Source organism: Neolamprologus multifasciatus, chromosome 15 (genome assembly GCF_963576455.1).
Source record: "Neolamprologus multifasciatus chromosome 15, fNeoMul1.2, whole genome shotgun sequence".
In the NCBI taxonomy this organism is placed as follows: Eukaryota; Metazoa; Chordata; class Actinopteri; order Cichliformes; family Cichlidae; genus Neolamprologus; species Neolamprologus multifasciatus.
In genome coordinates this window covers 572501-586744 of record NC_140453.1, presented here as the reverse complement: position 1 = coordinate 586744, position 14244 = coordinate 572501, and the positions used below count along the sequence as shown (strand labels likewise).

Sequence of the window (14244 nt, the reverse complement as noted above, 5' to 3'; positions counted from 1 at the left end):
ATTGATGGCAGATAAAAGCCGTGCGCAGAAACTTGCAGCTTATTTGGTCCGTTGACAGCATATCACGTTGCCTCACACTGATGTGAAGTGGTTTCAAACTTTCAGTTCAGCCTGGAGTCGGCACCACTGAAGGATATTTGGCTGAAATCAGCAGCGCCCATTCGTCCAAACAGCACTGGAGCTGCCTCTATATGCTTCCACAGATGCAGCACAGACACTCGTGTGATTTGTTCCACTAGCTGTGCATTGCTGGTTTTAATATATTACATTTTCCTCAGTTACGTTGTGTTTAGTGTCTTTGTAAAACTCGGTCTGGTGCTCGGTTGCACTGCATCATCAGGTTTGCTGGGTCTCTGGTCTCTTCTACTTAAAATGACTGAGAAATGTGAATCTAACATGTTCATCAAAGCAAGAGTGAAAAGAGAGTCACACAGCCGTGGTTAATCGTTAATCGTTAACCGCTCCTGTTCTCACACTTTAGCTGACTTGTTTTCGTCACAGCGTTCAGCGGGACGGCGCTCTATTATCTGGCCTCACCGACTCTCAGCGTCACAGACAGCAGATAAAGCTTCGAGCTGGCAACGCCCGATTTTCTCTGACAGAGAACAGGCGCTGCGTCTCATATAAATAAACGTAACCTTTGATCATTTTTTCACTTCTGAGCAGACACAGATGTGCAAACACGCATTCGTATCCATATACATGCAGAACGGCCTCGATTCTGGCAGCTTTCAAACACTTAGTGTACACACCGCCCTCACTGTGGGCTCAGTTCCAGCCTTTCCATCACGGGATTTTCACTCCAGAGAAATACATGAGAGCCGTCTTTATATTTGTCTGATGATGACGAAGTCTAAGCGCAAAGCTCATTGAGTGCACGTCTGTCCCAAAAGCAGACTTTGCTGGATTTGTTGACGTTTTCAGGCTCTGCTGCATAGATGACACAAACGTTTCAGTTTCTCCTCTCTGGCTAATCAGCATGAAGTTGGGCTTTCTCAACCGTAATCCAATAAAGTCCCAATAATCCAAACGGCTGCAGAGAAATCACTCAGATGAAAGTCCACTAACTAGACTTGGCATCTTTGCCCATAAGTGTGAAACACAATTGCACACTCAGCTGTGCATTCCTAAACAAGCACACGCACAAAGGTCGACGCAATCCTGAGTGTCACCTGCTTCACAAACACACATTACTGTGAACATCATCATAAAATCACTGCTCAGAACATAACACGGCAGGAACACGTGTTCCCGGGATGTTACAGCGCCCGTGTTTGGACAGTGACACGTTTTTGTAGTTTTGCCTCTGAACAGCACGATGGAGACTTTAAATCATACAAGTCGGATGTGATTGAAGAGCCGACTGTCAGCGTTATTTCAGGCCGTTTAACAAAATTGCTCCATTAACTGTTCAGCACTGGCAGATGTTTTTATACATAGTGCCCCATTTTCAGGGGGTCAAAAGTAATTGGACAAACTAACAGAGTTTTAAATAGATGGTTTTAATATTTGGTTGAAAATCTTGTGCAGTCAGTGAGTGAAGTGTAAACATTTCCTCCAACAATATTTCTCTTCCTTCTATCTTCTACATTTCGTTTGTTTCGTCTTTCCAAAACGTTTTGTTTTGTCCAAACTGTGTTGGCTCTTTTCCGTGAAGGCCAGCCTGTGCTTCCTGTTCCTGGGTGTAACCAGCGGTTCACAACTATGAACTTGTTTTTCCTAACCAACTAAAGATTGTTGATTTGATCGCTCCTAAAGTTTTTGCTTTTACACTCACGGGATTATTTTGGATTTAATGATGGGCATGTTCACTTGCACTGCCCGAGATTCACAGAATTTACAGAAAATTTTACATTTTTGTGATTTATATCGTTATCAGGAAGATAGATGTCTTATATCAGGATATGGGACTTTGGTCATATCGCCCTAGTCGACACTTACTGAAGCTGACCGATTGCTTGATCCAGCGTGACGGCAAAAAGAGGCAGAGCTACAAAAAAAGTGTGTCGCTTGCCAAAATTGTACCAGTTGGATTGTATTCACATGAATCCCAGTACGCTGCTGTATTCCCAAATTAAAGTGCACAGCTGTTGCCAGCATTGAATCCTTTGTCTACAGTTTGCTTACAATAAACATAATTTACGCTTTACTGTTGTTAATGCGTTTTAATGAGAAATCTTTCCTTTCTTTGCTTCAATAAACTAATAAAGCATTAAAAAAAACTTGGATTGTTTCCGAATACTCACATCCTGTTACATAACTCATCGACTGAAACTCCAAACATGTCTAAGAGTAAATGACGTTAAGACATTTGGACTTTGGAGAAGCTTGTAAAGCTAAAAATCTGAGTTATTACAGGCAACTGAGAATTAAAGCACTTGTGTTTGAAATGCACAGGTCTCCATGTGTGGGTCTGTACTACTGCCTCCCATCAGGGGCCATTCAGCAACGTTTCCTTTAGTATATCAGCTCCACAGTATAACACTGCACATGTGCAGAGCAGCTCCCGCACATGTGCAGAGCAGCTCCCGCACATGTGCAAAGCAGCTCCCGCACATGTGCAGAGCAGCTCCCGCACATGTGCAGAGCAGTTCCCGCACATGCTTCAGGATGTTTATGGTACATTGTGTATTTTCAGAATGCTTGTCTGACAGTAGTAGATAGAGACAGAAATGTAAAGCTAAAGCACAATGATATTCAATCCATATTCAAACATCTATTGTGCTGTGCAACCAAACATTGTTAACCTGCTGAACTTTAGTTGAACCTCAGGCTGAGTCTGTAGACGCTTTGCTTGTGCCAGTGCAAGTGGAAAGAGTTCAAGTGGAAGTGGACAAACTGGTTCAGGTAATTACAGAAGGTGTGACTGAGGCCGGGGTCATGTGGAAGTAATCCAAATGGACACACAGAGAAGGCATTTCAAAAATCCACATCCATTTATTAAATTGCATTATGTAACTTTTTTATCATAGAGCTAAAAACCCTTTAAATCCACACATTTGTATCAGTATTTACTGAGCCTTCCCTCAGACACTGTTACAGTTACAAGTGTAACTTTGTTCTCACAGCTTTGAACCATCAGCAGTAACAGAGAACGTCTGTCAGATAAGAGGACGTACAAACGCAGCTCTTTGGAGGTTCGTTGCACAAACAGTCTGGCTTTTTCTTTTTCCAGGCAGGAGGTCATGTGATGAGCCGATTCGTTTTTATTGACAGTTGTCATAAAGAGATTAGCGATGGCACACTGGAAATGTTCTGGGATTGAGAAACTCAGCATCTACAGTCATTTCCATCACCTGTCGACCTGCCGGACGTACTGCGGAAAATCAGATCTGCATAAAGGCGGGACAGGTTTTTTACTTCATTTCAAAAACTAAAAAAATGTCCAAGATTTTCTCTAGCAACTTTTTTTAAACACCCATTTATCAGGGATTAGCTCATAACTCATGTGGCTGCACAGTAGTTACTACTGTTGGGTTCAAAGCTACCAGCTGTTAAATCACAAATTAACTTTGACTTTTGTGGAAAGCTGAATTCAATTTCACTTAAAACACTAAAGCTACAGACCACAAAACCAAAACAAAATACTGAAAGGGGTAAAAGTAGAGTAAAGGTGAGTATAAAGTTACTTTAACATGATAAGACAAACCTGCTGCCTTACCGCCTTAAGATGTTCCTGATTTCTAAGGATGAACCAGGAAGTTGCTTAGAGTTTGTAGCTTTGAACAAGTGTTCTGTTGTAAACAGTAATGTGAGTCATTGTTACCTGAAGGTTAATGATTATAGCAGCTTTAAGCCGCGCCTTTGCAACACAAGAAAGTAACCAAAAGATTGGCCTTGAATGTTCACATCCTCACATCCTTGTCGTCAGTCTCCTACAGTCACAAACATGCAAACTATGCCTTCATTAGCTCTCTGGCACACAGAGCAGTGAATCTTTGAACGTATGCGTCTTGTCTTTATACACAGAGCTGTAACTCAGCGTGAGTGAAACTCTTACACCTGCCTGAACCTTGCTTTAATACCCAATAAATTTCAGCTCCCTGTAAAACAGCAGACAGAAACTTCACTGCCAAGCAGGAAGTTGTGATCTGACATCTCTACCCACGCATTCCAGGTTCATTATGTTCAGCCGCATCGCTGCATGGGACCTGCACAGAGAAAGTGCGGCTAAAGTAGAATATCTGCATCGAATGAGTGGGCGGAAGAGGGAGTGAAAGAAAGAAAAGAGTGGGCTGAGGTTTAATGCTTAAACAAAGAAATGCTTTGGCGGCGTCTATTGTTGAGGAATCCTTCACTTAGCTTCAAGGGGAGGCCTCGACAGCAGCCTGAATGAGCGGGTTGAAAGGGGTAGGCTAGCATTTGAACTGTGAGCCAGAGGTCGAGCGTCCCTATGAAGTCCTTGTACACACAGTGAAAGGCACACGGATGACTCGAGTGCACTCGCTCATGCTTGAGCGATCCCATTTGGACAGGCTAACGTACAGAAAAGGCAGACGCACGCATATTTCCAGGCTCTGCACTCGCCGTTTCACTCGCACGCACACCAGGACGTGTGTGACTATGTAAACTTCTCTCTGATTGTTTAGCTTGACGGTCACCAAGATATACTGAGAACGTCTACGATTCTGCCATTTGCTTTAATATTATTGCTAAGACGCATCAGCATTCGGAGGTCTGCGGGGTTTTGGTGACCCACTTGAATTTTAGCCATTTATGGAAGCGTGTGCGTTTAGAGCATAAGTGCTCAAAGCCTTAAAATCACAGTTGCCCAGAATAGCAAGGTAAAGCTCTCCAAGCTGTTTGTAGTACAAATGTCCTGTCATGGCATCGTGACCCGAGTCGAGGCTCATAGTCTCAGCTGCTGAGCTGTGTGGGGGGATGTGATGGGAAGAAATCCCAGTCTTTATAACTTTCTGTAGGTTTATGTAAACAAAGGACGGCTTCCTCACATGTGATCGCGCTGAAACTATGGTAATTAGGTTACAACGGCTGTGCCTGGAGAGCATCCCTGTTCCCACATGGCATTAGCATATTTAAGGAGATGTTTTTTATACTGACCTAATTAACAGGAAGCAGAAAATCACGTACAGATAAAGTGAATTTGAGCGCGTTCCAAGTTTTGGTTCAATAGGAGACAAACCAGCCTGATCCACCGGCTGCATAGAGCAGCGTTCAGCATTTTCTAACTGTGCAGTCCTATTAAATTTACAATGAAGTTTACGCCCCTCCCTTCTGAGTAATTTTGTGGGTACATGTGTCATATAGATCGGTGGTTGTTAGGGAAATATTACACTGACAGAGATGAGCTGGAGCTGATCAAACACGTGCCAAAAAGACAAATAGAGGACATGCGAATCACTTCTGTGCCAGCCAGACAAATCAAATTATGTTCTTCAATTCTGTTGAAACAAAGCAGTTAAAGTAATAGCCATGCTTAGTGCAAATTAGCAGATGTTACCATAGTAACAAAACTAGAAAGCTCATTGGACAGCTTCTTAGCTGCTGCTTACATGAGATGATATTTAACACAGTCTTCAATTTAAACTGTCAACGGTTGCCCCAAAGTGCTTCATATTGGTGAACGGCCTAAAACTCTACTTGAGCATTCAAACATGTTACGTTCACGTAACCACCGAGATTTATGCACATTCACAACACTTCAGAGCAATTTGGGGTTCAGTATCTGACAACAGTCAGTGTTGTCTTGTGTTGTGGGTGTCAGCCACCAGGTTTAAATAAAGATAACCAACACATCAGCCCGGTTCTTAGTCTGTGTACAGATCATTGTCCATTCACACTATGGATGCTTATCAGCTTTGATAAAGTGATACAAAGCAATAATATCTGAGTACAGTTGGTGATTTTGAGATTGGATTTCAGCCACACAGACCGTTTGCCCGCATACAGACAAACTCACTCAAATGTTACAGGTCGACAATTCTTGGACTATGACAGAAATAGGGCTGCCACAAACGATTATTTTGATAGTCGACTAATCAGATCATCATCCATTGGACTAAAACGTACAGCTTATTGCACCAGCAGCATCTGCTCTTATATAACTATCATTAGCTTACAGCTTTAAGTGTTTAAGGTCTGTGCTAACTAAAAATAAAGACAAGATGATAGTTTATTAAATTTTAATGAAATTTGCTGATTGTTTTGGTGAAGTTTAATAAACTCCTTGCTATCTAAAATATAACAGGACACCGGAGTAAATTCTCCAGCATCTCACACTTCTGATAATCAGCTGTCTGCTTGACGTTTATTCAGCTGTGTAAAAACTATAACTTTAATCTCAGCCAAACCGATTTACTCAGGAACAAATAAAATACTAAAAAAAAGCCAAACAATAACATTTTTAAGTTATCTAAGTGACTTATATATCATGTTTAACCTGAGTAGCGAAAGACGGCGGTGGGTTTGAAAACGATTAGCCGGGAGTCCGGTGTTCTCACGGCTCTAGTTAGCCTAGCCCCCGGCTAGCTATCGAGCTAGTGGGTAACAGACGTCTCCGAAAACGTCGGAGCGCTTTTGAAAATATGTGGTGTCTTGATAAACTGAGCAGATATTTGAGGTTTACACAGCTACATTCTCGCCTGAAAATATGTTAAACGTTTATTTTGTGACCCAGAAAGAATAATAAGAGTAATATTAAAACTAACTAGCTGCCGCCATTGTTGGAAACTGAGCTGGGCTGCGCTATGAATTCTGGGACACAGCTTCTTCTTCTTCGGGGTTTAACGGCAGCTGGCATCCTTGTACATGCAGTGCTGCCATCTTCTGTTTCAGTCCGTTATTACACTCTTAAATCCTGCTACTTATTCCTGCGTCTTTCAGGATCTTACAAAGCTTCAAACGACGCGTCGACTATTAAATCAGTCGTCAACAATTTTAATAGTTGACGTAATCGTGACTAGTCGACCAATCGTGGCAGCCCTAGACAGAAACCTGAAAGTTTCCTGCACCCATGCCCCCCGATTCTGCACATTCATATGCAAACATCTCTTTAGCAACATCAATTTCTGCTTGGAATTTCATCGCAAGTCATCCAAAAGTTGTTGAGACATTTCACTCAAAACCACAAATTTGAACTCCACGGTGGTCCTAAAAGAAAAAAAAGCTACCACGAATGCTGAGATCATTCAGCCTGTATCAGCTGGCAGGCGTTACCATCCACACAGCCAAACTTAAGCACTTGAGTGCACTGATAGAAATTCAACCCCCTCATTGTTTAGCCTCACCGTGCATTAAGGTCGGCTGAGTGAGCACTTTATGAGGTGTTTATAATTTATAAACGAAGAGCACAAAGTGTTGGATCACGTGTGGGTGAACAACAGTTGTGAACATGATATTTTGGGCTAATGCTTAGTTGAATCTAAGAATTAGTTCCCTGTAGATTTATGCAGATGTGGTCAGTTAGGTTTTGCATGCATTGATGTTAAATAAAGAACCACCGAACGCTGCCTTTAAACTTCTGCTTGCTCAGACGCAATTAAGAGAAGCTAAGTTGTGGACAGCGGCTCCCACATTGCTGAACAATCCGAATCTGCTCCTGTTTCCTTAATAATTCCTTAAACAACAGAAGAAGAGCGTTCTAAACAGAAAACTACAATGAGAAGGTTAGAAAGTGAAAACAGAGTCTTGTGGTTCTGCCGGTAACTTTTGGTCAAGAAGCTTTTGGAAATTTCACATTTGATTCATTTTTCCGTGGATCCTTAAACCTTCGGCCTGGAACAAAGAAGCCTTTGTCATTCAGTTATGAAGGACTGACAGCAAATCTCAGTGTTTACGACTGAGTTTCAGTTCAGCCACAGGAGTAAGTACCAAAAAACATCAGGGCTCCGCATTCAAGACTTTTGTTCTCAGTGTCATGTTTGAGGACACCAAAATAAAAGGTTTAGACTTTTGAGTACGGAGAGCGGCGACCGACTTATTCCAAAGCCATCTGCTGCACAGGGAGGTACAACAACGTTACACATTCATTTCATTTTGCTCCAGATTACTCCAGTGCCTGAATAAGTGTACTGAGACACATGTATAAGGGAACCTCAGTGTGATAACTAACAGACGGTGACAGTAAGCATGTTCTGCTCCTTGCTACCCTCCAGTGGTGATCTAATGCCTCGTCCATCAAACTACCAACGAGCCAAAACAGGTCTGCAGTCCACCTGCATCCATCTCCTCCGCTCTTCCTCAGTCAATATCTGCAGCTCGGAGATTTTGGCAGGAGATGTGTCAGAAAGCTCTGGGTCCTCCTGATCCCGCAATAAAACCTCAGCTGGATGTCTCCAGCTCATACCAAAGCCTTTGCCGCTTTTGGAATCCTTCACACATCTGTCAAAACAGATCAATTGAGTTCAAACAGATGTCAGAGGGGCAAACTGCACCGTCATGGGCCAACGCATTCTTCTTCCTGATACGTCACTTTGTGTGTGCGTATGTCCATCACAGGCCAACCATGGTGACTCCTTCATAGCCTGCTGGTTGCAGCAAAAGGAAGCCTTTTAAGAAGCAAAGCCCCCCCTCTTCCCCTGCCAGTCTGTCTTTTTTCTTGTCTTGTCTCCCCTCCCTGCCTTTTTGTCACTCTTTCACTCTCTTTTGCCATGCCTGCTTGCTTGGTCTCACTCCACATAGTCTTTTATACCACTTTTCTACTCCTGCAGAGACAGAGAACGTTTTATTCCTACTTGTCTCCGTCTGATTTTTTTCTTTTAGCTTCCTATCTCTTGCTTCCACTTGACCAATCAACTCGTTCTCCATCTCCATCTTGTGTCCTCCTGTCTGTGGTTACAGCTCAACGTGAATGCGCACGTGAACAGCTGCTTTTCGTCACAGCATCAGCAGCACAGAAACCTGATAGAAACCTCTGTCGCGGGAGCTCAGCTCCCAGAAGCTTGGCCTATCCTGCCGACACATACACACTAACTACAAACACATGCCGGCCTCGAGGCAGACCCACACCACATGTGAGTGCAGTGAACCTTTTTATTCACACACATGTACGAACACCTACATCATCAGTCATTCAGATCAGTTCTTTATTCATCCATTTACAGCCGTCACTCGCATTGTCTGAGGGGTCGTCCACACACGGGCCCCTGAAGGAGGCGATCAATTACACGCTAATAACAACCTACGGCGTGGATACAGGATAATAAAAATTATACGCCCACTAACAACATCATTGGCCGGGTCTGAGCTGGGACGCCATCAGTGACTACTAAGCAGCCGTCTTAGGATCAAAACGGGAATGGTGCAAATCCAGCTGCAACCAGCAGTTCTGAAAAATTAAGCCAACATGAAAGGTTAAAAAAACTAACGGGATTAGAAAGCATGTTTACAGGATAGAACAGACGAGTAACAGAAAACGAAAACGTCGGAGCGCTTTTGAAAATATGTGGTGTCTTGATAAACTGAGCAGATATTTGAGGTTTACACAGCTACATTCTCGCCTGAAAATATGTTAAACGTTTATTTTGTGACCCAGAAAGAATAATAAGAGTAATATTAAAACTAACTAGCTGCCGCCATTGTTGGAAACTGAGCTGGGCTGCGCTATGAATTCTGGGATAGGTTGGGCCCGACCCATCCTTCAAATCTGGGGAAATGAAGAACGCATTTTTCAGCATGGTGGAGTCTTCGAATTTGTACAGGCTTCGCCGTGTCGCTCCGAAGGATGTGGCCGCTAACTTTGGACACAGCTCCTTCTTCAGGGTTTAACGGCAGCTGGCATCCTTGTACATGCAGTGCTGCCATCTTCTGTTTCAGTCCGTTATTACACTCTTAAATCCTACTACTTATTCCTGCGTCTTTTGGGATCTTACAAAGCTTCAAACGACGCGTCGACTATTAAATTAGTCGTCGACGATTTTAATAGTCGACGTAATCGTGACTAGTCGACTAATCGTGGCAGCCCTAATGGAGAGTTTCCCTTTTATAAAAGTTTCAAGGCCATTTGAAAGTTAATCGAAGCTAAAGAAGCTAGCTAGGGCTGCTTCAATTGACTGACGTGGACACTGTAGCCCAGCGTCCCCAACCCCCGGGCCTCGGACCGGTACCGGTCCGTGAGTCGTTTGGTACCGGGCCGCGAGAGTTGAGGCTCAGGTGTGAAATGTATAGTTTTCAGGGTTTTTATCGGTTTTCAGCGTTATTTTGTTATCGTTTTTATCGTTTACTCGGTTTTCCTGGGTCTTTTCATGTGTGTTATGAATAAATCTTCTTTTTTTCGGTACCGGTACTAGTTTTATTTTGTTGTATTTATCCGCGACACCTTGTCAGGCATAAACCAGTCCGTGGCGCAAAAAAGGTTGGAGACCGCTGCTGTAGCCAACAGCCACCTACTATACAGCACCTTGTTCCAGGTGATGGTGCCCTTTAACACAATCATCTTTGTGTTCTAGTGATAGAAATTCTAGTATTTGTAACTTAAGACAAACACTGAGAAACACGGTTTTGCACTAGTACTGTTCAGAAATGCATCTCTCTAACCAAGCTTGCTAGCCGTAGCTGATAGCCTAGCATTCCACCCTCTCACATTAATATGGTGACTTCAGGCTAAAGATAACGTAGTAAGTTGCATTTTCTGAAACATGCTAGCTGCAATGCTGAGCCACAACCTTTACTCAGCTCATTAGTAGTTAGCCAGTGTTTGCAGACAAACATAAAAACTAGCAGCAACTGTGGCAACCTGCTGGCAACCAAAGCAACTCCTGGGAGATTTTTGTGCAGCACTTTCTTTGTAAACTCAGACAGCCAGAGCCAGCAACCTCCAGGAACCAGTTGCCAACCAGTCTGGGAATACACATCATTCCCTAGCAGCCCTGGTTGTATCACCTTTATGGCAGACAGCTCTGAGCAGTGTGAGCCCTTTCACCTCTACTTAACAAGCTCCAAGGCAGAATGATAAATCCTCCTCTGACACTTGAAGCGCTGTTAGAGATTCAGGGCCTCCTGAAACATTTTCACTTGGGGATCTGGAACAGTAAATGTCTGTAATTCCTATAAGCCCTGTCCAGCTCCGGGGCCCCTGAATCATCACACTCCACCCACCCACTCACTCACTTACTCACTTTATTCCCGACTCTCTGCTGCGTAAGAGACTTTATCACCAATAACACATTTCATATGAAAATAAGAATTCAGACCACGTGTGAGCTGCTTATAAACATTCATCTGATGCTTGAATGGTTTAAACAGATACAAGCAAACTTTAAACAGTTGTTGACTAATAGATTGTTGCATCCATGAGTTCATCCATGAACGGACGTGTGGGAAAGTTCACAGGTCTTTCTTTGGAGAAGAAAAAATAACAAATTAAACTTTTTTAACCAAAGAGTTTAATTTGAAACTATTTTAGGTGAACAAACGTTTTAAACTGAACGCGTCACAGGTTGGAGATCTTACCTGTGCCTGCTCGCCGCTCTCTGACCCGCTGGGACTGTCGACTCCGCGTATCCCAGACCCGAGCACACACGGGCTAGTACGAAGGTAAGCAGGTAAAATAAATGCTCCATCATTAAGTCCGATGTAAGTCAAAGACAAATGAAAGTCATGTAGCTCCAAAGTCTCTCCAAGAAAAAGCCGCTGGATCAGTGACGCACAGTCGGTAAATGCCGACGCAGAGCCATGACTTCACAGGATGACCCGCAGAGTCCCGTCAAGTGCATTTCAGACGCTAAACTGCGAGCGTGCTGGAGGCAGACTGAGAGTGAAGAAACGAGAAGCAAGTTTGCTGAGCTCAACGAGCCCCATGCCAGCTCCCTCCTCCCTGCGTGCCCCCTACCCTCCCCCGTTTGTCTGTTTCGCTTTGATACTCCGTTTACTGGAAGTGCACTTCGCTTTCTACTCTGCTTCCCAAGTGTACTCATGTCGACGTGCGTGACGCTTTTCACAGTGTGTGGTTATGTTTTTAGTGAGTAGTAAAGTTGATTTATTAAACGCTTTTCATAGACAGACAGTCACACAGAGTAAAGTTATTTTTTTAACTTAATAAACGTTATAACCAGAATACGATAGCCTCCTCTGCTCTCAGGCCCTGCGCCAACACAGTGTAAATATAACTGTAGATAGACTGTATAGAAAAGATGGCCATAACTTATCTAGATGGAGTTAGAACAACAATCTGTCCTCTGAACTGTTAAGACCACCGGGACCAAAAATATACTTTAAAATGTGTCAGTTTGGACACATTTTAAAGTATATTTATTTTAATATGTGCTCACGTTAAAATAAATCACACTGAGCTAAAGTCGAGGCTCTGAGGCATGAAACATGCTTATTTATTTCTGATATTGTCCCAGTTACTTATTTTACTTTGTTTTACACGCTGTAACTGTAAAACTTTTAGTCTCATCTTTTAAGCCTGGAATAGAAAATCGATTAGCTCAAAGTAAGGATTTTATATCGTAGGTTGATGTCAGATTTCAGTCTGAGAAGCAGAAGACATCGAGCAGCTCCAATCAAACGCACACAAACGCACACAAACGCACACAAACCCACACAAACGCACACAAACCCACACAGACAGAAAGTAGCAGAAGCCTTGTGGATATTCTTGTGCTCTCTGAGCCGAGAGAGCTTTTATTCATGCCATGATTTACGCTGCTCTCCATTTCCTGCTTCAGTTCTCTTCCTGCTATTACACGTATCCAAACTGGGCCAACATGCCAACAGTTAAATATAGACGGCTGCGATCTCAGCAGCTCTCCTGTGAGTGACACAGGGTCCAAATCGGTTTAAAAACAATCGTGCATTCAAATGTATTTGGAAACATTTGCTGAACTCTAATCGTCAACACTCTGTGATTCAGACAAAAGAAGAGGGAAAGGACACACTGGCTGTCATGGTCCGTGGGAGTACCCGGAGGGGTTTTCCGTCTGTGGCTGCTGAGCCATCTCTTTGGGGGCGGAGACTTCACCTGAGCCTCTTCTGCGAGCAATCAGCGGGGGACCTACTTAAGCTGACTCGACTGCTTCTCCTCACCAGTTTGTTCTACTCTTCTCGGTGGTAAATGACGTTTCCCTTCGTGGTTTTCCTCGTGTGATTTATCTCTTGGAGTAATTTCTGTCTTCCCTGTTCCAACCCTGGCTTCACCTTACTTGGACAGTCTCCCTCCCTGCCTGCTCACCCGCCTGCCCTCCGACCTCCACGCTTCAGCGTGAGACCCTCCAGACGCTTTCCACGGACCTCTCTCCCCTCAGTGATACTAAGACTGGCACAGTAAGGCAAACAGTTCTCCAGTTTCTAGTTATCACGCTCCAGTTTTCTCTTCAGACTATAGCTACCTCTCCCTCTGTTACAGAAAATCCCCCCATTCCTGCCACCAGCCTTATTGGGCCTCCCTCGTCACGTTAGGTCACTGTTCCAAATAAATGTCACTGTAAAGCGTTCCTCGCCCGTGTTTGTCTGCGTTTTTGGCTCCACTTTCCTGGGCGAAGCTTTCGGTTCATGACACTGGGTTTGTTTGTGGTTATTCGTGTTCAGAGAGCCTCGAACAGTTTCTGTGTCCTGATGAGCAACTTTTGTGAGGCTGGTTGTAGGAGGCTGTTTTCTTTCCCTGGAGTTCTCTTGGTTTATTTCTTTCACTCACTGAAAGCTGTGCATCTCCTCCACTGCTGCCACAGAAGAATGCCCAGCTCAGCAGCACTCCCATCAACCCACAAATGAGATCAGCTCTCCCAGCTGCGCTGCTGCAGACTCCCCACTGCGAGCAGAGCCAGGCACGCTGAGGAGCAGAAGACCATAACAGCAACATGCAGCTGTATGCATGATGATCAACGGACAGTTTAGGTAGGTGTGGTACAAGCTGATGCATGACTGCCATGCTTGCCCTTTCTGATGTTTTCTACCAAGCAACTCAGCATCCTCATAAGTCAGAGTGACAGTTAGCAAAGCATCTGCTGGGCTTGTAAAATTGCCCAGTTCTAGCTTTGACCTACGCAGATCCACACCAAACTAAATTCCTGCCAAAGAAACGCTGGAACATATTAATCAGATTGGAAGTAGTGGCCTGTGTTTAGTAACGGTAGAGCCACTGTACTTTATTCAACAGGCTCACGGCTCATTAACTGCTGCAGGCTGTAACGTTGCTACTGTAGCTTTCAAATGACCTGCTGCTGGTGTGAGATGCAGGCCAGCCTGCAGTCAAGGTGATAAGAGCGAGAATGAATGAGCGGCCTGATGGCCAGATATAAGAAGAATCTGAACTCGAGCTAAATGACGGGGAGCGCTGTGAAAAAG

General features: G+C 43.9%; 1 protein-coding gene across 1 annotated transcript in view; it reads right to left on the bottom strand.

The window, feature by feature from the left end:
• The window catches only part of emilin1a (elastin microfibril interfacer 1a), a 28534-nt gene extending 16765 nt beyond the window's left edge, over positions 1-11769 (bottom strand). Inside the window, exon 1 of the mRNA XM_085133785.1 lies at positions 11410-11769. Coding sequence (XP_084989911.1) covers positions 11410-11522 — 113 coding nt within the window. The 5' untranslated portion in view covers positions 11523-11769. The remainder of the gene's footprint in view (positions 1-11409) is intronic.
• Between the last annotated feature and the right edge of the window lie 2475 nt (positions 11770-14244).